Source organism: Glandiceps talaboti, chromosome 2, assembly GCF_964340395.1.
Source record: "Glandiceps talaboti chromosome 2, keGlaTala1.1, whole genome shotgun sequence".
Classification (NCBI taxonomy): Eukaryota; Metazoa; Hemichordata; class Enteropneusta; family Spengelidae; genus Glandiceps; species Glandiceps talaboti.
The window spans coordinates 20,973,041-20,995,578 of record NC_135550.1 but is presented as its reverse complement, the minus strand read 5'-3'; the positions used below and the strand labels follow the sequence as shown (position 1 = coordinate 20,995,578).

Below are 22,538 nucleotides of genomic sequence, written 5' to 3'. Positions count from 1 at the left end.
TATTCTGGGTGGAAAGGATTAATATTCATCATGAATGTCCTAGCATATGGTCTATGGTTAAACATGCAACAGTCAACTGCATGGTGGCTTTTAGAACAGGCCTACTACTAGCTTTAATACCAAAGGGGTGCAAACGTTTTGTAATATGATTACAACATAAAGCTAAAACCGAAATAAGGACACTTTAATTTTGCAAATACATTTTATTTATTTTTAAGAAGCATAATTTATTACAATGTATATTCAAAAGCGCTTTTGCAGAAAATTGCAGAGGACATACGCCAGACATTCCAGCTGACCAGGTCAGGTCGAGGTCACGAAGCGCCCTCTACGCCAAATATATTGGGGAAAATGGAGCTCGAAACAGATAAACACGATGTGGTACAAATTTCACGTTTTTCCATCCTCAAAGATCAACTTCAGAGGCAGAGACAGGATGACGAGTATTGTGACATGGCCGTGGTCGTTGATGGACGAGAATTTAAAGTCCATCGGAATATTCTTGCAGCTTTTTCGCCATACTTCCAGTCGCTGTTCCGAAGCAACTTGAAGGAAGCTCAGTGCGGAAGTGTAGAACTGGAGTGTACCTCAGCTGATGCCATGGCAATAATTCTGGATTATATCTATACAGGTGACATAGAATTGACTCAGGACAATGTGGTCGACATTCTAAAAGGCGCTGATCATTTACTATTAGCTGACCTTACAGAAATATGTGAGAAATTCATGAAGAAACACTTGACAGTATCAAACTGTCTGAAACTCAGAAACGTGGCAGAAATGTTCCATCTCCAAAGACTGTCAAAGTCTGCAAATAAGCTGATTGAAAATAGATTCTATGAAGTTATGAAAGTGTCTGAGCAAGAGATTTTAGCCTTTCCAGTTGAGCAGTTTCGGAGACTCTTGACGAATGAAAGACTGGCCGTGAGAGAAGACTTCGTGTTTGACCTTGTAATTAAATGGACCAACCATAAGTTAACAGACAGAGAGGCATTGTTTCCAGAATTGTTCAACCTTGTTCGTCTTGGTCATGTCAGTGTTCAGTATCTCTTATATCGTAGTGAAGATGAACCACTGATTCAAAACAACAGTGAATGTAGAAAGTTGGTGACAAAGGCCATGCGATTCAAAGTATTGTCAGATCCAGGTAAAGGGGACCTGATAAGTATGCCAAGGTCAGGCATGTTGATGGATGTTATAGTTTTGGCAGGAGGATACAGAGAAGATAGATATGACCCTGAAAATGTATATAATGTGTTCACCATGGGTTTTATCATCAATGAAAATCGTTGGGTAACACTAGATCAAACGAGCTTTTCCTCAGAGTATAAACATGAGTTTAGCTTGGCCCCTGCTGTAGTGATGGATAATAAAATGGTTGTATTAAGCAATGATGCCACATATGTGTATGACCCAATGGTAGATAAATGGGATGAGAATTCTGAATACAAGATTCCAACAACTAACCACAAGCATGAAGGTGGTGTGGCTGTGGTGTGCAATGGAAAACTATATGCTATAGGGGGAGATAGTGAAGGAAGTGTCAACTCTATGGAGGAATATGATCCTTCAACTAACACTTGGGTTACTAAAGCCACTGCGCTCAACATCCATCGAAGAAGTCAAGCATTTACCCTAAACAACAAAGACATCCATGTTGTGAACTTTAGTCAGGATCGAAAGTTTTTACCAAATAACGGCGTCATCGACTGCTATGACACACAAACTGATGAGTGGGTTACGCCTTCTGTAACGAATATCATGAAGGAACTGACAGTTGAATATGGTGGTAACTTTCAGTTTGGTACACCAATCCTGGTGAAACGTCAGGATAGCATGGTCATTACCATACTTGGGGAAACAGATGTGGTTGTATCCCAAAATGGTTTTGAATGTGAGAAGTCAGAAATACCAAAAATACATGGTCTTTCACAACGGGATTGTCAAGCATCAACAATATGTGATAACACTGGTGATACCTTTGTTTGTGGAGGGGAAACAAGAAATGGGACGATTCGTAAATCAACATTTTTGTTTCAACAGTCCAGCCAGACATGGAAAGTTATGGAACCACCGCCATATCCAGTTGTCATGGCGTCGTGCTGTGCACTGCAAATTCCATATGAGGTCATCAGTCGGAATTCTGAATTTGAAATTGTACGTCGTTACCCCTAGCATGATGATATCACAGTGAAATGCATTTTGCTAAATCTGTACACATTGATAGGTTACTGCTTGAATGGAAATTACATAAAAACAAGGTCTTGAAAATTATGTAATGCACTGTATACTAAATTTTTTTTTTGAAGTGAAATGTCTTGAAATTATGTAATCCACTACGTGAACATACTAGAATAAGCTAGTCATTGGTGTGATAAGAAATCACTTGCAAGACAGACAAATAAAGAAAGGTCTACTATCAAATGACTGAATAAAGTACTGCTATGTAAACTCAAATGTTTTACCATCAGTATATTACATAGCTCATTTTCATACATCGTTGTCTCATAATTTAAAAAAAATTGGCCCACTTACTTAAAGTGATGGGGGCTAGGTTGCCTGTTGAACATGTTTTTTTCTGGCCTAACTTGGTTTCACTACAACTCCAAAAGTTTTTTGTTTTATTTGGCATTGGTACTGCTGTATATCAGTTAGAAGAGTTAACTTGTCGTACAAAATAAAGATTATTGTTATTATTTACAACTGTGTGTTACTTGTTTTGCTGTTACTTTGTCAGTTAGTAAATTACTGCCAGTGTTTATTTACCTTAACACTAATTATAGATACATTGCACCCACAAACAACTTGTCCACATCTCTACTAGTACTGGTAATGATGCACACAATTCTGCAAAAACTATGTCTTTAGAAACATGAAATGAATTCATGATGGAAATGTTATCCTATTATAGCATAGCACCTAATTTCATTCATAAATTTATTGCCCTGGTCATATTCTAAGCTTATATCCACTTTTGACAATCAAGGTATCAAATGTGAAAGTAGTTAGGGTTAGTTATTGTGTGTGCTGGTTAGATGTGTCTAGAAATCTCCAGTTATTTAGAGCACAGTCCCTCTATGATAGAGGGACTGTAGTTAGGGTGTGTGGAGTAGTTGTGTGTGTCCACTTGTCCCCAGCTGCTAGGGCTGGTTAGGGTGTGTGCTGGTTGTGTCTGCGTCCACTAATCTCCAGTTTCTAAGAGTTAGGGTGTCTGCGTCCACTAATCTCCAGTTTCTAAGAGTTAGGGTGTGTGCAGTCACTAATCTTCAGTTGCTAAGATTTAGGATGTGTATTGTTACATGTGTTCACTTTTCCTCAGTTTCTAGGGTTAGTTAGGGTATGTGATTAGATCAGATATTCCCCCCACCCCCATGCCCCCTTGTGTGCTCAAAAATCATAGCCCTTGTTCATCTAAGGCTATACAGAGATTTCTGTATGTGCAATTGTATTATAGAGTAACCCCATCCCACATTCTGGAGCTGTACATGATGTAAAAATGGTACATTACATGAAAGTAACAGTGAAAATCGACCCATATTAAATAGTAAGAGATTTTCTTACAAACAGATGTGGGCTTCAAAAGATACATCTCTTAAACTACTAACTTATTGGATAGTGCTAAAATTTGGAGGAGAGGTTTCTTGGTCTTATTCTACAGTTACTGTTCAAAACACATTGACACAATTGGTCCTAGTAACCATGATGATGCCTCCAGCAACAGCCAGATAATGCAAGTATATTTTACAAAGATAACAACAGGGATGGATAGGCAAGTGGATAAACTTCAAAAAATGTATGCAAAAATGTCTAGTAACAAGACCATGCCCATAGCAATGGTCAAATGATGGTGTACATTGCAAAGAAAATATAGATGGGTAGACAAGTGAATAAACATATCTAGTAACAAGACCGCTCCCATAGCAACAACCAAATGATGGTGTACATGGTAAAGATGGCAAGTACTCCATGTAATTTATTGTGCTCTTCAGCAGATTCATCACACCACAATGTCATACTAAGTATGTGGTTGTGGGTCTGTCTTTCAAAGACAATGACATATTAAACCATCACAGAGCTGTCTTGTTGCACAATGACATCAAATACTAATGATATAATAGAATTGCTGGAGGGCATGGCAATTCAGAACCAGGCTTATAATGAAAAGATGAAAAGTAGACACATACTTGCCGCTGATGACAACAAATTGTGTACTAGCATGACCGCTGGCTAATTAACCAGGAGATAATCAATATTGTATGCACAGTAATTTAATAAGAGATGGAGAATTAAAAAAATGTAATTAGTCACCACTAAACCTTGGATGTACGGAATTATTATCACTGAGCTATTTATTGTGACCAATACTGTAAAACGGTCAAGAAGACACCCAAGGAAAATAAATGGTATTGATAGTGATTCTATACCAATAATTGAATATATAGTGTACAAGCTGGTCAAGTATGCCTTCTAACAATGCCATGTACTCCAGTATTATTATTAATTTTATTAGCCCTCAAAGGATACATAGTTTACAGCTCACAACTGTACAGAATAAATCAAAACAATTTACACAAAACTCCTGAACAGGGCGAGTAAAAACAAAGACAAGCTACACAAATAAACAAATACAACTGAGCATCGATTTAATAATCTGACAGGTGATGGGACAAAACTCTTTCTGTATCAAACTAATAATAGAGTAATATAATGAATATTAGAAATTTAACCAATAAACACAACATAATTTGATTAGCTGAGAGCTTTTGACTGTAACGGTTGTTCTATGACAGATGGCACTGTTTATTATGATCATATCACAAATGCACAGGGTTCAAGGTCAAATAACTTGAGATCTGTCTCTACCATAACTTGAGATGCTAAATACACACACTCCATTCAAGTGTCTACACCCATATTATCACAGGCAAGCTGTTATTTTCATATCCTGACCTTTGACCTTGCCAACCTCCATCAAGTGTCTACACCCATATATCACTGGTGAGCTTTTAATTTTCTGACCTGACCTTTGGCCTTCATCTTTGAGGTCAAATAGGAAATCGCTCAATAACTTATGACATTTTCTATCTTGTGTACTGTTCAAGTGTCTGCATCTATGTTTATCAAGATAAGTTTTCAAACGAATAACTATTAGCTCTGATTTTCATCTTCAAAGTCAAGCAGCAAATTCTTCAATAACGTTGAAAGTGTACCACTGTACATTGTTAGAGGTAAGGTTACTATTTTGACAGACCTCTGACCTTGACCTTCATCTTCAAGGTCAAATTTAAATTTGCTAAATAACTTTTGAAATTTTGTTAATACTATAGAGTCATTCAAATGTCTTCATTACTATTATAAGGGGTAACCTTTCTGAAAGGATTCTAGGACCATATTTCTGAAATCAATTAACAGCATAATACATGTTGTGCTGGGGGCTATGTGTTTAAATGCAGAAGACTCCTTTGAACTGTATTGGGGTGAATTAGAATGAATATTACTAGTTTAAACTGTATTGCCAGTAACAAACATATGCCATGTAAGGATGTTCGTGACAGTAAAGACACAGTTTTCAAGTAAAAAATTTATTTTATGATAATGCTATTACACAAAAAGTACAACTCATGAAGTTGAATCTGCATGGTCTAATTCATTTTGGAAATTGCTGCACTTTGCGATGAGAACTTTGATGGCTTCTGACATCAGAACATCTGGTTTTAATGCCCCAGTAGATTCTATTGAAACTGAAAAACAACAAAAACATCATTAAGTATTCTTAGACATTATTATCATCAACTTGTAAGGGACATGTTTTTGGGACATTTTTTTTTTGTCATGTACATTTGCTTTGGGTGCTGTGGAACAAGAGATAGTGTAATTTGTTTAAGTGGGAGACTGTGACAGTCTGTGGCTCCATTTTTAACTAAAATTACAGCTAAAATACAAAATACACAATAAACTTACATGTATTTCAAAATAAATCTGAGTTAACACTACCTGATAGAGGTGTTGAAATCAAACATAATGACTTGGGAACTCAAAATGTCATGTTTTGCAAATTTATTGGCACAAAAAAATGTCATAATGTCCATTTTTATATCAGATATAAATTCCAAGTGATAGCTCTGTCTGTTGCATGATACAGTAGATGCATTGAGAGAAACGTATCTCAGTATCTCAGAATGAAACAAACATAACTCCAAACACCACATTTACAGACTGTGACCCTAGGCCATCTATGCCCTGCATGTGTTCCAGTCTTGGCTACATTCTAATAATTTCATTCCATACTCTGCATGCTGTGCAATGATTGTAATCTTTGTAGTTATATTGAAAGGTATTTACACATTCACCAACTTGTTTGACTTCACCATTACATCATAATTACCTGTATATCATTGAAATGTACAGCATGAATCACATCACTATACAGAGTACACTCTGATAAAAGACAATTTTTTTCAAAATAATGAAAATTTCTTTCTTGAGTATACAGTAAGGAGTTTGGGAATACCAAATTTTCATGAGCCACAAGAAATTGCTGCATTAGTGGCAGGTCAAAGTAGCTGAGACAGCATATATATTATACATGTATAGTCCGAGTACACAATATAAATGTAACTTACAGATAAAATGGTTTCGGACTCTGCTCAGCTTCACACAGTCTTTCAAATCCTGAAACAAACATTGAATAATCCCCTGGTCAAATGTTGGTAAATGACCTACAAGTTCAGATGTTGTCAAAAGTCTATCCAATTCAACAAATCAAACTAGCAAAAAAACCCTCAGGTTCTTGTCTTTATTTTGAAGATTATCCAAACTAAAACTAAAACCTTAGTATGATATCATTATTCCAATCCTTGGGATGTCTTGATTAAGTAGTGCTAAATACATGCAAGGGTTTTACAAGAAAAGGTTCTGTGATTTTAAAACTACTGTATACAAAATTGATACATGGCCATAATGTTTTGCCATCATTTTCAAAAATTTCCAATTGCAGCTACATCAAAAAAAAAAAAAAAAAAATTGTGCTAGTATTCCCATCACCTTTAAAGAAAATACATTATGATATACACATATGCAGACGATTCTACAGATTTCCATTCAGCTTTGGGACTGTGTGACATGACAGGGCTATGTTGCATGCTTGCTACTATCTCATTGCTGTGGAACTGACAAGGCTTCCATTGTAAGTTCACAATCTATTCTGGAGTCCCTCAAGCCTGGCAATGCATAGCACCTGCAGGCTTCAAATAAGTGGCCACATTTCATGTAACAAAAGTTCTCCCAGTGTTTATGGTTGGCAAGGTTGCATAATTGCCATTGGTGTAAACATAATTCTTTCGTTGGCCTCGGCATGTGTTGAGAACTATTCAAAGGGATTCTTAAATGTGGATCACTTTTAAGTCTTTTACTGACCAAAGTGTTTGAAGACTTACGTCATGTCTGAACACTTCTCTGTTACATGTATCCAATCTTGGATTCTTTACTTCTGCTTGTGTCTCACCTAGAAATCAAGAGAAATTTGACACCAAAACTTGAACGCCCAATAAAATAAGAAACATGCACTAAGTCAGACATCAATAATTCTTTGTCATATTGCTTCAGGTACATTTATAGCAGATGCAAGGTCACACAGCAATAATGTCTTTTGTTTTCTTTTTCTTTCCCAAAATAATAAAAGGCTGCTCATTTCATTAGCAGGACTCCAATTTTTTTTCTTTTTAAATTTTGGGTCAGTAACCGCAATCCACAGCTGTTGCAACTAGTATGAAAAAAACAATTCTAAAATGAAACTTTTCATTTCATTTCACATGGTAATAAATTAAGTTTTATTGCTTCAGCTCTTAAAAAAAGACCTACCATTTACTTCCTTGAGTTCAATGACACCAGGTGAAAAACATTTTGCCAGCCTTTCTGCTCGTTCTCCTTTCACAGGTTCAGTCAATGTTATGTCAGGCAGTAGTCTGTATGAGGCAGTGGCTGCAAAGAGAACAATAATGAAGGTCACTTCTATACAGGCAGGGTAATGATGTAGACACTCTTTCAGTTTGACTTATCACTGAGACTGATATTAAAACCAGGGGCATTGTTCCTGAAGCATGAATGTTATTGGCTTTACTTTCAGGGTTTTGTTTTGTTTACCTAGTTGGATTATGTTGGCATCGAGACAGATTTTTAAGTCTCTCAGCTTTAGCAACCAAATATGCATTATTCAGGAATATGTTTTATTCATTTATTTTCATGGTTGGTTGAGTGTTATCAATGTTCCCACAATATCAAGAATAGGCAAAAATCTTCTTGTTTTTCTCACTCAAAATGCAAGGAACCACTCTAATACAGACAAAATCCGATCCAACTGAATTGACGTCTTGTCAAAAACTTGCTGTCAGTAGCATGAGAGTCTTGTGGACTAACCTTCAATGACTTTGCATTTACAAAGATAACAGCTTCTTTCGGGACAATCACACAATGTCACACAAGCTCAATAAGTGAGCTTTGTTCATTTAGGTGGAAGGGGGTCTGGCTTCAATGCAATTGCTGAACTTCATTTTCACACTTCTAAACAAAATTTAAATGGAGAATTTTCACTCCATCAATGATAACAGCTTTTGTATTTACTACTGAGATGTTGATAAGTTGATAAAAAATAACTTCTAATGTGAGATATGGTTTCTGGTAGTATTTGAATGTGTTTACAATAAAGTTTTTACATTAATAATTTATCGATTGTAGTGGTGTAACTGCTACAGTTTTCATCATAGTTTACATATAAGAATGTTTGATGTCACACTTGTGAACGTTCATTTAGGGGGAAGGGGGAGAGGGTTTTGACCTAAACGAACGATGTTCATTTGTTGAACTTGTGTACGTGACATTGTGCGATTGTCCCTTACACATACAAGGTGATAGGACCTCCATGTTTGTAATTACACATATCCATATGATAAGTTGAAGTGTAAAACAACACCTTTCCCTGTTTCCTTTACATGATGCAGATATCAGGTTCACACTTTGTAGACTGTGAAATATGTCACCAGGACGTCCTTATCATCCCTCCCCTTTGTGGAAACAGGAATGAGAGGAGTACCCACAATGGTTGATGTGTCAGTCTAACACATCTACAGCTGTGGTGATTGTGGCACAATAATTCCTCTCTCTACAGGGGGGGGGGGGATTATTTTTTTGTACACAAAGAAACTATCATTTGAGCAAATGACAGAAACATATAGCAGTGACAAGGCTTGAACCAGATTACAAGCCAGCTAGCCCCTCTAACCATTCAACCACAATGACTCCAAATATATGTCTGTGAAGAAACCAGCCTTCCCTCATCCATTAGCTGCTCAATACCATGTTCACAGAAAGACTCCTAGGTTGTGATAACCACATATCGAATGGTGTATCCATAGACTACATGGAAGTAGGACCTATGGTGTAACTAAGTACTTACCCACTGGTGAAAATTTGGCATGATCTTTCCCCAGTCCCTTGACACAATGCACTCTTATATCCATTTCTTGACCAGGTCTAAGTTTAGCTATAAGAATATCATTATTGACGGGACGTATGTTTTCACTGGAATACTACAAAAAAAGGAGATATTTCAACATGATATCTAGATGAAAATATGTATTATTGTTGGTGCTCCTCATTTGCTAAGCACATATAATGAAAGAATGTACACAAATTTAATGACAAATCTTACAGCCTACATGGTATTGGTTCATTTAAGTATAAAAACATAAACACCAGAGGATAAGTATTGATGAAATGATAAACTGTTCTAAACATGTATATAAAGTATTAAGACTTCAAAGAATCTCTGAAACTATGGGTGTATAGATTTGTACATACATGACCTTAAGAAACCATGCATGCACAGTCAGAAAAGACTTCAATCACTTTGGTTTCTAAGTGTGTATATATATAGACCAGGAATGAAATCTACTTACCAACTCTACTTGATTTCCTATTGGAATCCATTTCATGTCTTTTGTTGTAACTAAAAATTATTTAAATACAGACAAAATAGAACAATTCACAAAACATGTACTGGCAATAAGTTATCTGGATTCTGCATGCTTTCAAAAGACTTCAGTCTATATAATTATAGAAGGAAATGGAGGCTTACTGATGTAAACAACAGACTAAACGTTTGGAAAGGCAGTATTGATAGTATACTAAGCCAGTTATAATCCTCCATGCATGTTCACTGGAATTACAATTTCACATTAGAATGAAAGGAAAAAAAATAATTTAATTGTAATCATCAATATGCCAATTCCATTCTCAGTAGTTTGTGAGAGAATATATACACTTTTACATGTAATACACACCTCTCCAATTTCTGTACATTTCATCTGGATCTGTTGCATCTTTAGGAGCGTGGGGATTTTTTGTACATTTTACTTTCAAATGAAACTCCAATGTATCTTCTGCAGTACCTTCTTCATCTCCTGAAAGACAAATATTAATGTGGATTTGAGAGTAAACCTACAATTAGAAGTCTATAGCTGTATGTGTCAATAGTAAGTACAGTACTTACAGGGTTCAATGGTAAGCAGTTTTATCAGTAGCACTATTTCAATTGTGGACAGCACTATATAAAGTGTACAGATTACATTATCCTTTATTCTGAGAGTACAATTTGTGTGCACCTACCTTCCTGTCTGTATTCAAATAATCTAGGATCAACATATATTGGTATCAGTCCAAGTCGATGTGCCAATACTTCATCTTGTATAATAGATGTGTTGTTATAAATAAACACTTTTTCGATTGCCATAGTAGGAACCTGTAATACATTCCAAAACTTTACCATATATATATTTTTACAACATTGGATTTTGGGTGATGTGTGGGTAGACTGACCTAGATGCATGTACAACTTTAAATGTGCTGTTACAATCATCGAAAATATATTATTTATGATTGTAAGTATCTAATACTTTGTCAATTTAATCAGTGTATCCACAAACTTGGTGGTCTAGAAATTGCATAAAGTGTATGCTCAGTATTAAAATTCTCTTTTTGATGTATCACTTTTTTGGAAATAGGTTTCCCATACATGTTTCACCTATAATTTCAAGCTGCAGGCCATTATGGTCAAGCTGGGGTCTGTACATTTGATTGGGATTTATATTTCGACACTAGTTATTTGCCATAAATTGCAAAGTCAATACAGATGTCATTGACTGTTGACTGTATTGTACGAGGACTGCAATAATTATACAATGATATTTAATAGTGTTAATTACATGATGTATATTTGTAACTTTCCATTTGGGAAAAAGATGCCTTAGCAGTTCAACTGAATGCCATCAATAAAGCAAGGAGTACATATCTCCTGTTTTTACACAACATGATGTTATTATTTTAAACCCTACTCCAGGTTACTTATAGGCATACTTTGTGAAATAGTAACTTACTTCAGATAACAATATCCTTCTAAATGCATTGGCAATAGAGGCATCAATACCAATCATATCAAACTCCATTTCATCATCCGTCATCTTCAAGATTTGTACTTCAAATTTCTAGACATGGAAAAGTATATGTGGAATAATTGACATTTTGTCAGTTGCAAATTGTTGAAGTTTGTGCAAAAAACTACTTATCATGGGTTGCACTTTTAAAATAAGTTAACAAACAGTATTAGAATATATAGCATTAACTGATAAGTTGATACTTAGCAAATATTTAGTAGCTTGCATAGGGAAGTGTATAACTCACTTTCTAACAAATATGAAGATGTTCTGTCTCATGATATATGAATTATTATTGTTGAAATTTATTTCCCAAAGAAAGGAAATTAAGAAAAGAAGTACTATCGCAGTAAACAATAAATGCACAATACAAAAACTTTTGGTGATTTTTGTTTGCATTGTTTTTAATTGGTCCGTCAGTCACGTTCATAAAGATCTTTAGTACTGGGTTATGAGAATTTTTTGGATATCCTTGTTAGGCCGCCCTCTCTGGTGTAATACGCACCTTTTCGAAATCTTCTTGACTCCACGTGTCGTCGTCTCCGGCAAAACCTCCAGGAAAATCAGTGGCATGAACCTGTAAATATCATAATGAAATAGTGGGTTACACAACAATGATAACTGCATCATTCTGTAAGAATTTCCGTCATAAATTAAAACCAATTCCGATTTTACTCACATCTTGTACGCTGTATTCCTTTAGGGAAATACGAGTACGCATCTCATTGAGGGCAGACATTTTTATCGAATTGGAGAAAAGTTGGGATTTCTTTACGCACAATCAAAATGGAGTCTACCATTCTGGGCGAAGGGCATACATCATTATAGGGAAATGTGTGAGATATTATGACTGAAAAGTTAACAGTTAGGATAATTTCAATTGATATAAATGTCTTTATTTTCACTAATAATAAACAAATACACGCATTGAACAAAAAAAAAGCCGTGACTGTAAGAAAAAACTCAGTATATATTCAGGTTTTCGTTACGTGTGCATCTATTATGAAATAGAATCAACCGATCCGCCATCTTCAATGAGAGAGTGGTTATAATTTTATAAAGTGGTGCAGAGAAAGTGTCGAGAAATCCATCTTTTTCGTGAAAATGGTAGGTACACTATATATTATTACTACACACGTGCCTAATGTTGAATGAAAACTACTCGAGTATACAATTAGGTAGCGTTAGGAGAGATGCGAAGCCCGATAAATGTTTACTTCCGGTGTAGTTTGCTCGTTATACGCCCCTACTGACTGTCTGATTTGATCCTTCACTAGTGTCAGTGGATTCCACATTATCAGTATTAAATTATGTCTATGTTATTAAATATGCTTGGTCAATCTGTTCTGTGTGAAATCTGTGTTCAAATAGGCGTGAACTTGAAATCTTTGAAGTACCAAATGAACTCTCTTTAGCAGCTGAGGGTGGAGAAGGAAGCATGATGTAGTACTAGTAGTAGTACTACTACTACTAATAGTATTAGAAATAGTACTACTACTAGTAGTAGTACAACTAGAGTCCAGTTCAACTGTTCATGATGTCATACTTTGGTGCACTGTGGAGGTAGAAAAATCTCTACGTCCATGGATGGATAACAGATAATGTCAATAAATCTAACTTGCATGTCATACTGAAATAGATTAATTTGCAATAGTCAAAGTTATATTAAGTTTATATTGGATTTCAAAATAATACACATTCTGTCTGATATGTATATTTTACAACTCACAAGCGACATTAATAAACTCAATGAAATTATATGATGTACTGATTTTACATTGTGTACATGATTTGAATTTTTTTGTGTTGATTGCAGTCATCAAGCCCTTCCCCTTGGCAAAGTTTCAATATGTACGTCAGAATGAAATTCATATTCAGAATATATTGTTCATATTGTTTTCCACTAATCTCATCCTATACAGATTCGTTTTATCCTTATTCAAAATCGTGCTGGGAAGACACGGTTGGCAAAGTGGTACATGGCATTTGATGATGACGAAAAACAGAAACTCATAGAAGAAGTCCATGCATTAGTGACTGTCAGAGATGCAAAACATACTAACTTTGTTGAGGTAAGTTTCATGAATAACAATCTTAATAGAAGACTCTATGTTGTTAATAATGGTATTAATCAAAATGATTCATTACATTAAAAACTAAAACTCGCTGCATGACTTTCTTTTTTCCAACATTGATAGAATTGTAACAATTTGCACATGTCACATCAGCGAGTTTTATTTGACTGAGGACAAAGTATTAAGTCACTGTATTTTACTGCTAAACCAGAGTGTCTGTAGCATTTCAGTTGGATGGCATGATGTTTTTTAAGTCTGACACAAGTTTTTTTTGTTACGAATTGCATAAAACAAAATACAGACACTGATAGCGTGCAAACATATAAAATGACACTAACATTTTATCTCACTGTGAACACAAATCAACATCACTGTTGGATGAAACAATCAAAGATTCAAACACAAAACTGTTATTTTTGTTCACAGTGAGACAAGATGTAACATTCCACGTGAGTGCACACTATCAGTGTTGGTATTTTGTTTGTGTGTAATTCATAACAAAAAGCAGGTGAGATGTGAAAAGCACTGTGGCACCTAATTGAAACTCTATGCTCTTCCTGTTCTTGTACTATTAAGTTTGTTGCCAGGCAAATGTCAATATTGAATGAATTGAATTGAATGACATCATCCATACAATAGTATGTGATGGGTATTTCGATAATTCATATCATTATAAAATTCATGAATATACATTTACCATATACGGTATGATATGAAATTGCAAGTTTCTTTCATTTTTCTTTCAGTTCCGAAATTTCAAAATTGTGTACAGGCGATATGCTGGGCTTTATTTCTGTATATGTGTGGATGTAAATGACAATAACCTGGCCTATTTAGAAGCTATTCACAACTTTGTAGAGGTAAGTCACAAATGGTGCCATGTATCATGTTAGTTGTAACCATAAATTTGATACAACGTATAGAGAGAAATACAGATAATTATATACATTATGGCTAACTTGGGGGTAGGTCTTTTACAAATATTTGCTTTCTTTAGAAGATTGAACAAAAAATGTAATACATTTCAAATCAAGAATGCAGGAAAAGTAAGTTTATAAAAAAAGTTGGTTAAACGATGAAATAGTTTCTTTTCTCCATGTTGGTCACTGCCCCACTTTAGACATCTCACTATTTGCATGTCTGTAAATAACTCACTATCCATGAACCTTAGAATGTCATTAGTCTTAGTACAGATTGTAACAGAGTTTATTGTATACTTTTTGATGAGGTTTTGCTGAATTGGTATAATATGAGGTCTTCAGAAATGTTCACTCTGATTGACTTGGTTAGAAAGCAAAAGGAGAATGATATCTGCTGTCTGTATTGTTAATTGTGGTTGTGTAGGCTTTTTAATCAGTGAGAACTTTCTGAGGGCTTCTTGTCAGCTTGGTTTATGAAAATCGGTCTAATGAAAACAAAAAATTAATGTAATTATATAAACTAATACATGTGACATAATTTTATCTTTTTTTTTTTTTTACCAGGTCTTAAATGAATATTTCCACAATGTGTGTGAATTGGATTTAGTCTTCAACTTTTACAAAGTTTATGCCGTGGTGGACGAAATGTTTTTAGCCGGAGAAATCAGGGAAACCAGTCAGACCAAAGTTCTCAAACAACTTCTTATGCTGCAGGCTCTTGAATAAGCCACTCTATGTTTTTTTGTTTTGTCACAATTTATTATTAAAGCAATATACAGTATTGAACACTAAGCTGATGTCAGGTGGGTCTGTAGTATGGCCTTGATATGTGGTTGTTCAAAACTGTGATGAAAATATATCCCACTGAATGATGCGTTATCACAAATGTGCTTGTAAATACATTTAGCAATTACCCAAACTATATACTATATTGGTTTTGGGAATATAAGAAGGTACCTTCAGTTTTCTGTCTGTCCTTTTTCTTCCTATGTATTTTCCATCAAGATAACAGCATTTTTTTCAGATTTACACATATTTGTATAGCAAAATAATTAAAAATTAGGGGAAAGAAACAATATATCCCAGTGTATCGATCTTGTCTTTGGGGTTTTACTTATAGACACCAACTTAACTAGACTATATGGGATGTCAATATTTCTGTGTATATAACAGCAGATGAAGTACTTATAAGACTGCAGAAGTGTTTGTACAAGAGTATCTTTCTTTGAAAAATAAAGATCATGAAACCTTCATTCAGTGGATAGATAGTTCATTCATTACATGTGTAAGTTATCAGTTCTAACTTTGCTACAGATATAGTACCAAGGATGTTCAATCTGCCAAACCATGCTCAAGCCAAATTATTCACTGCAATACTTTGGTATAAAGAAAGAATCCCTAGGTACAGCATCAGGAACTTCGGGGAAAAGTTTCATAGAATTAGTGGATTACAGATTTTCCTCTTTGGTTCAGGAATTGTCACCTCATGTACAAATGTTGTACAACATACTGTTGTATTAATCTTCAGTACCAGCTAGGTATGTGTTATTGTATTTTTGGCTCGATGACAAAAGTACCCAAAACATTTGCTGTCATGTTTGAAAAAACAAATTTTCATTGTACACATATTTATGGTCTTCATGAATAACTTGCAGACAAATTCATACAGATCATCTTTTAATTTCACTAATTTGGCTTGTGTATGCAATAAATTCTTCTTTTTTTAATTCAATCGTCAAGAGAGAAGATCAGAAATTGTTTTTTGTCAACCCCTAGGTGACATGACAGCTATGTTGTGTGTCATTTGCAGAAAGTAATAGAATATTGTTGAATAAGATCATTTTCAAGTGATATTTGTTTTGTGAAAATTGTCTAAGATTTGAAATTGTATCAAGGAATTTCTGTGAAGAATATTTTATAGTCCTATTATCAAGAATAATAATGTGTAGTCAATTCTATGTAAATGTCAATAAAAAGTGATGTGAGAGTAAACAGTATATGTATTTCTTAGTTTCATTTGTTGAATCAAGTAAAAGTCTGTATTTCAGACCACAACTTGAAGGTCGACATACCATCTCAGTTTTCATGACGTGACCTAGCCATAGAATGCTATTGCGTAACTTGGAAGAATAAAGGAAAGAGGACTTGATCATCTTGAAGATTATGTTAGTCTTCACGACAAAGTCAGGCTGAATATGTCTACTTAATTCAAAATACACATCCCCCTCCTTTCCAGAAGCAGTATGGAATAACTCATTATGTATTGACAAGTTTACATTAAACAATCTTATCCTATCATCCTGCAACACATCATTGTGTCAGTCGTTTGGTAGATGGATACATGAGATAGCAGCAGTTGTCTTGTCTGAACACAGTGCGAATGTAATTGATTATGGAGTCTTGTTTATGTTGAGTAGCTTTCTGAGTTTGTTGAGACAGGAAGCTATTTTCTACACAGACCACTGAGAAGAAGTCTACCCAAAACCATGGTTATTCACTAAATTTAGCACAATTCTTTATTCATATATCAATATGACACCCCCTCCAGTTTTAAGTAGTGTAAAAAAATATTCCTAGTTCATTGTAGAAGAATATCTGACAGTGGATTATAAATGATAATGGTGTTAGAATGCAGTGAACCAGTAAGTGGAGAATTCATTGCTTATTACTAATACGGTAGTACCACTGGGAGCTATTGGTTGAGTTTGCTATTTTATAAGCAAGGTCTGATAACAGTTGTATTTTGGATATTCATGCATGTTGTGTTGCACTGTAATCTTTGATTTGATGTAGATGTACATTTGGCTGAGATGGTGGAAGTTTATCTCTCTCTCATTTTTATGCAACATTCATAAAATGCCAATATCAACCATCGAACATGACCAATGTTTTCTTCAGAGGGGTCTCGAAGGCCACTATTTGAATAGCATGGTCTTGGATTACTGGTAGTACTACATCTTATATAGCCTGTAACAGAGAAGGCCATGTATAAATGATTAAAATGGCATTCTTCTGTTCTGGATACTTTTTCTATATAACAGCCAGATAACCATTTGTCATACCTAAATTTTATCCATGAATCTTAAATGACAGCATTGTTCAATTTAATACATGCTGTCAGAAATGCCAAAAAAGGAAGTTCATGTACAATTTCACTGATCAATTCATACAAACGTAGATGGACTGTGATGTTTCTAGGGTCTTGGTTGCCAAACCTCTGGTTGTATGATTAGGAAGTCTTGGGCAATTGATTTAGAAAATCTCTTGTAGTACTGAGACAGTTGACGCCATACATACACAGACACCTGGACACACTTTTAATATTGGCTACTTTTTCTTTATTAATTTATTGTTTCCTTCAAAAAAGGTAACTTTTTTCCATTACATGAAGCAATGATGATAAAGCTATGGTCAAGTATTTGAAGTTTTCATTCCAGCTGTGCCTATTGCTTTGAAAGTGATGGGTGGATCATGTTAACCTTATACTAAGCATGAAGTATTCTGTGATAAAAAGATGGCTCTTTATGTAAATACAGATATACAAGCCATAACATGACAGATTGCTTGTCACATGATATGTTCAACATGCATAAAGTATGGTTTCTGACTCAACATCCAACATGTATAATTGCATTATTTACATATTTTGTAATGTTGTCTGTGCTTTCTAAACATTTGGATAAACTAAATTTCTATATGACTTTGTTTTATCACAAGTATACAATATGTTGTGAACATGCCCACTCTGTTAGCCTGTTTATGGTACAAGTGGTACTCCAGTTATTTCTCATACCATGCTTGTGGTGCGAATGTCAAAACATTGGTAATCACGATTTGAAAATGTACGTATGAGTAAGACACTATCAAACACATGTTAAGTTTACAAATTACACGTAACTTATCACATGCATACTTCACATGCTTTATGTGTTAACTCTCTATATTTATCTCTGCTGTGCATGTACATTTACATCATGACTTCATTTGAATAACATCATGGTTGTAATCAGGTTATTGGGTGTACATTTACATAATGACTTCATTTGAATAACATCATGGTTGTAATCAGATTATTGGGTGTACATTTACATAATGACTCATTTGAATATCATCATGGTGTTGTAATCAGAATATTGGGTGCACATTTTCAAATCATAATTATGAACGTTTTCACATTCTTGCCACAGGTGTGTTATGAGAGATAAACAGAGTAACGCTAGTATTTGTTAACGGGCTACTACCTCGTAGATTCTTTGAATCACAACACCACCGTCAAATGACAATCCTGTATATTGGATATCCAAGCAATTAACTTCCTTGGAGTCTGAATTCTGTTCAGTTCTCAGATTTTACATTTAAAAAAAATGGTGATACAAATAAAGATCCTGCATATTGAATATCTAAGCAATCAGTTTCTGTCAAAGTCTGAATGCTGTTCAGTACATTGAAAAAAAAGAAGGCGATACAAATAAAGATGTACACAATCATAAAATCTGACAACACTCATACACCAATATCACACGAAGATAGAATTCAATAACTTACAACTTGTGTGTGTGTCCCCTAATAGTAACAACAGAAAAATGTGTGAAGTTAATAGCAAGGACTGTACGCAAGTGAGAAAGTTATCAACATCTTTATACACACTGAAGAGGAGGACAATGTTACTGTTATCTTAAAGTTTCAAATTATAGCACAAGTTTGGTAGAGTTTCTGCTAAGGCTGATTTAGGAACCCTGGTAATTGAGGGGAGGGGGGAGTCTCGTTAATCTTGCACAGCCTCTTGTGCCATCATTTTGATGGAAAACCCCTGGAAAGATACCCCAACAGGCTTGGAATGTTGGAAAATTTTTACCTAATCCGGTACTTACAACCTATAAAAACCATTACTGATAGAAAAGTTAATTTTAGCGGACACACTAGGCAAACAGATGGCTCACTTACAGGAGTTTAAATCCTCCAAGTCTTCCTGTAACTGTGGATAATTTTACAAGACGGAATGCATTACTAGGCAGAATTGAGGTTTTAAAATTTACAGTCACTGAGCCAAGAATATTTGTAGACATCAAAACATTAATGAATTTTTTGTATATGGAAACTTCTAATCTATATAGTCTTTATGTGTTGTACTTCATCTAATCTGTAGCATGATTTCATTAGTGACACAGTGACTTCAAAAGTTTGTATTTCAAGTTAAAAGCACTTGAAATGTTAGTCTCTTTGGCAGTGAATATCAACAAAATATATGCATTTCAAATTTAACATGCTTGCAATGACAATTTGAATTATCTCTTTGTAGGTATTCATCTAGATTTCTGTGTCTGAGTCTTTTGACAATCCACATAATTACATCACAAGTCTCTCCTCAATCACAATAGTTCAAACATCTCTGTTTTTTGACAGAATGTCTGCTGTCATACATAATTTCTCATGTCATTGAGTTTTTATCCTTCACAAACTAAAAATCCTGATTCAGTTGTGATGGAAACATAACTATTTTCCCACCTACGGCCATTTTTGCTGGTGACTTTGGCGATTTAGGGTATCTAGGTGATTTTTTGTATGATTTGGATGGCTTGTTGGTTGGAGTGACATTAACTCGATCAAGTTTGAAGCTTGGAGATCTTCTAGGTGTCAATCTTTTCACAGCTTTCAAGGGGGAACCTGGCTTGGTAATTTTATGTGCTGGTGTTCTTATTCTTGTTTTAGATGCTAACTGCAAGGGTGTCAGAGGTTGTGATGTCAGAAGGAATTTCCTTGGTAACTGTCTCAGGGGTGTCATCTTTGTAGCAGGCTCAGTGCTGAAGTTGATCTCTTTGAGAGGAGATGCAGTGATTTTATCACTTCTGGGTGTGCAAGTATTATTTATGGTTTCTTGCAGGGTTTTTGGAATTTTGATTGACGCCAGTGATGACATGGTACAAGGCTTGAAGGATGCTATGGCTTCTTCATAGGAATCATTGTGATCGTGAGACTCTTTCATCACGCAGGCAAACCTAGACATGCCGCTATCTGTACTTATGGATTTGACCAAAGAGCTTGTGATTGGGAGCTTGACTCTTCTCATCAGACTCTGGTCTGATTTCATCTTCTTCATAACTTTATTTTTCTCACTGTCCTTAACAATTTCATCTTTTGTGGTTGTGCTAAATCTTGCCGATGCACGGTTTGGAGCTCGACGAAATGCGAGAGGACATTTTGCCACACGGAATGGAGATGAAATTTCCTTCTTATTGATAGCATTGAAATGTTCAATGTGTCGTTGTACAAGGCTTGAGTTAAGACTGCTTGAAGAGCTCTCTTGCCGCGCTGGTCGTCTTTCTGGCAATGTGTTGGCTCGTACAAACTTCCCTGGACAATCATCTTCAACTTCTACAAAGTCTCCCTTCTTCCATATATTGGAGCAAGACTGAGAGTGTGACAGTGTTGCACTTCCTATGGTGGGTTTAACCTCTTCACAAACTTGTCCAGGTGCAGGTGTGTCTTTACTTTCTTCAAATTTCTTGTCTGTTATAACTGTAGGAGAAGTCTTGCCCTTTCCCAGTAGTTCACCACATGGGGAAGCTATTAACAACTGGTTGATATCTTCAATGAGGACAGCTTTATTTGGTGTTGTTGTAAATGTTGGTGCTATGTCCATCTCCATTTCCATACCTATACTCTCTGTATTTATATCAGTGCTGTGATTCTGAGCTCTGTCCTTCTGAACAGTCAGCTCATCTTCCATCGTATTATCAAGGGCGCTGTCTATGCTATCAAATGAAATGTTTCTCTGTTCCCATTTGCCAGGAGTAGCTCCCTTTTCAGACAGCATAGTTTCACCTACACTTTTCAAGATCTCCTGTTTTTCAACATGGTCATTCACATCTTGGTTTACAGATTGGCCAATTTCTGTCAAATCAAACATAGAAACACCTTTACCACTGTCGATAGAAGTTGATTTGTGAATTCTACGTCGATAAGAGTTTGGACTACCATCACTAGCATTTTCAGGAACTGCTGCACCAACATCTCCACAGGTCACCATTCTTGATTCTGTCTGATTTGCATCATCAGATATGTGAGCTGACTTACTGACACATTCATGATGTAATTTCTGGTTGTCTTCATCAACAGACAAGTTCTTATACTTGGTGATGCTTGATTTGGGAGCAGTAGCATTTGTTTCTGATAAGATGCTTGAAATACTCTGGCAACTTTGAGATTTCTTGACATCACAATTGCTTGGATCTATGACTTGATAAATAGCTTCTGGGAAACTGACAGATGCAGTCAAAATTGGTCTGCCTTGGGTTGTATGTGTGTCTGATTTCATTTTCGGAGGAAGCTGGGTTGAATGCACTTCCATTTGCTCTGGTAGACTATTGGATTTGTTAAGAACAGCTTTTGGTGTTGGGTTGTTACTGGAGTCTTCGGGTAGACTACTAGCCCTTGCAACTCTCTGTTTCTGTTTTGGTTCAGCACTGTCTATTTCCTTGCGGGGCAGCTTCTCAGATTGAAGTGCTAGTTTTCTCTTCATTGCTAACTGTTCTTTCTTTCTCTGTAGTGGCGACGGTGGTTTTACATCATGTGACGCTGTCTTATTTGCCCTTTGTTTCTGTCCACCTGTGGGTGGTTTTGAGATGACATGAGGACTAACATTACTACTGCTGTGATCTGCACCAAGTTTCTGCACAAGAACTCTTGACATGTTTTCCTTGGCTGGCATGTTTACTGGGGACTGCATGTGAACGTCTATCATGAAGACCTTGGGTGAGTTAGATGGCTTCTCTTCTTCCTTATTCTTGACTGAAGTTACATGACTTTTTACCTTATACTTGGCACTTGGAGATGGAGGATGAAGTATTTGGGGATTCTCAATCACCAGGGAATCATTGCAGGATCGTCCAGCTGGAGAATTGGATATCAATGGCTTATTTGATATCAATCTACCCGGGGAACTTGGTGTTTTAATGTGTTTTTTGAAGATACTTTTAGATTTTTGGCTCTCACTGGACACCTTGGATGCTTGATGTTTTTCAAAAGGGTTGAAGTTGAGTGTATCAAGACCAACTGAT

General features: G+C 35.5%; 3 protein-coding genes across 3 annotated transcripts; 2 read left to right on the top strand and 1 right to left on the bottom strand.

Moving 5' to 3' along the window:
- The first annotated feature begins 351 nt into the window (after positions 1 to 351).
- On the top strand, positions 352 to 2,175 carry LOC144445456 (kelch-like protein 11). Its single transcript, XM_078135016.1, has one exon. The coding sequence runs from the start codon at positions 352 to 354 to the stop codon at positions 2,173 to 2,175; it is 1,824 nt and encodes a 607-aa protein (XP_077991142.1).
- Positions 2,176 to 5,604: 3,429 nt separating this feature from the next.
- On the bottom strand, positions 5,605 to 12,225 carry LOC144452429 (DNA-directed RNA polymerases I and III subunit RPAC1-like). The gene is made up of 11 exons (XM_078143524.1): positions 12,166 to 12,225; positions 11,992 to 12,063; positions 11,430 to 11,537; positions 10,663 to 10,795; positions 10,338 to 10,457; positions 9,954 to 10,003; positions 9,452 to 9,584; positions 7,861 to 7,980; positions 7,437 to 7,504; positions 6,624 to 6,672; positions 5,605 to 5,741 (listed from the first exon to the last, which is right to left on the bottom strand). The coding sequence occupies exons 1-11, from the start codon at positions 12,223 to 12,225 to the stop codon at positions 5,620 to 5,622; spliced, it is 1,035 nt and encodes a 344-aa protein (XP_077999650.1). The 3' UTR covers positions 5,605 to 5,619.
- Positions 12,226 to 12,510: 285 nt separating this feature from the next.
- Positions 12,511 to 16,462, top strand: LOC144450127 (AP-2 complex subunit sigma). The gene is made up of 4 exons (XM_078140698.1): positions 12,511 to 12,593; positions 13,409 to 13,558; positions 14,308 to 14,421; positions 15,046 to 16,462. The coding sequence occupies exons 1-4, from the start codon at positions 12,591 to 12,593 to the stop codon at positions 15,205 to 15,207; spliced, it is 429 nt and encodes a 142-aa protein (XP_077996824.1). The 5' UTR covers positions 12,511 to 12,590; the 3' UTR covers positions 15,208 to 16,462.
- The last annotated feature ends 6,076 nt before the right edge of the window (positions 16,463 to 22,538 follow it).

Excerpts from the sequence above, each read along its gene's own strand:
- LOC144445456 (XM_078135016.1), top strand. The coding sequence starts at position 352 with ATGGAGCTCGAAACAGATAAACACGATGTGGTACAAATTTCACGTTTT.
- LOC144450127 (XM_078140698.1), top strand. Across the intron at positions 13,559-14,307 it reads AACATACTAACTTTGTTGAG|TTCCGAAATTTCAAAATTGT; the intron begins GTAAGTTTCATG and ends TTTTTCTTTCAG. Across the intron at positions 14,422-15,045 it reads CTATTCACAACTTTGTAGAG|GTCTTAAATGAATATTTCCA; the intron begins GTAAGTCACAAA and ends TTTTTTTACCAG.
- LOC144452429 (XM_078143524.1), bottom strand. The coding sequence starts at position 12,225 with ATGTCTGCCCTCAATGAGATGCGTACTCGTATTTCCCTAAAGGAATAC. Across the intron at positions 10,004-10,337 it reads AATGTACAGAAATTGGAGAG|TTACAACAAAAGACATGAAA; the intron begins GTGTGTATTACA and ends AATAATTTTTAG. Across the intron at positions 9,585-9,953 it reads TAGGAAATCAAGTAGAGTTG|TATTCCAGTGAAAACATACG; the intron begins GTAAGTAGATTT and ends CTTTTTTTGTAG.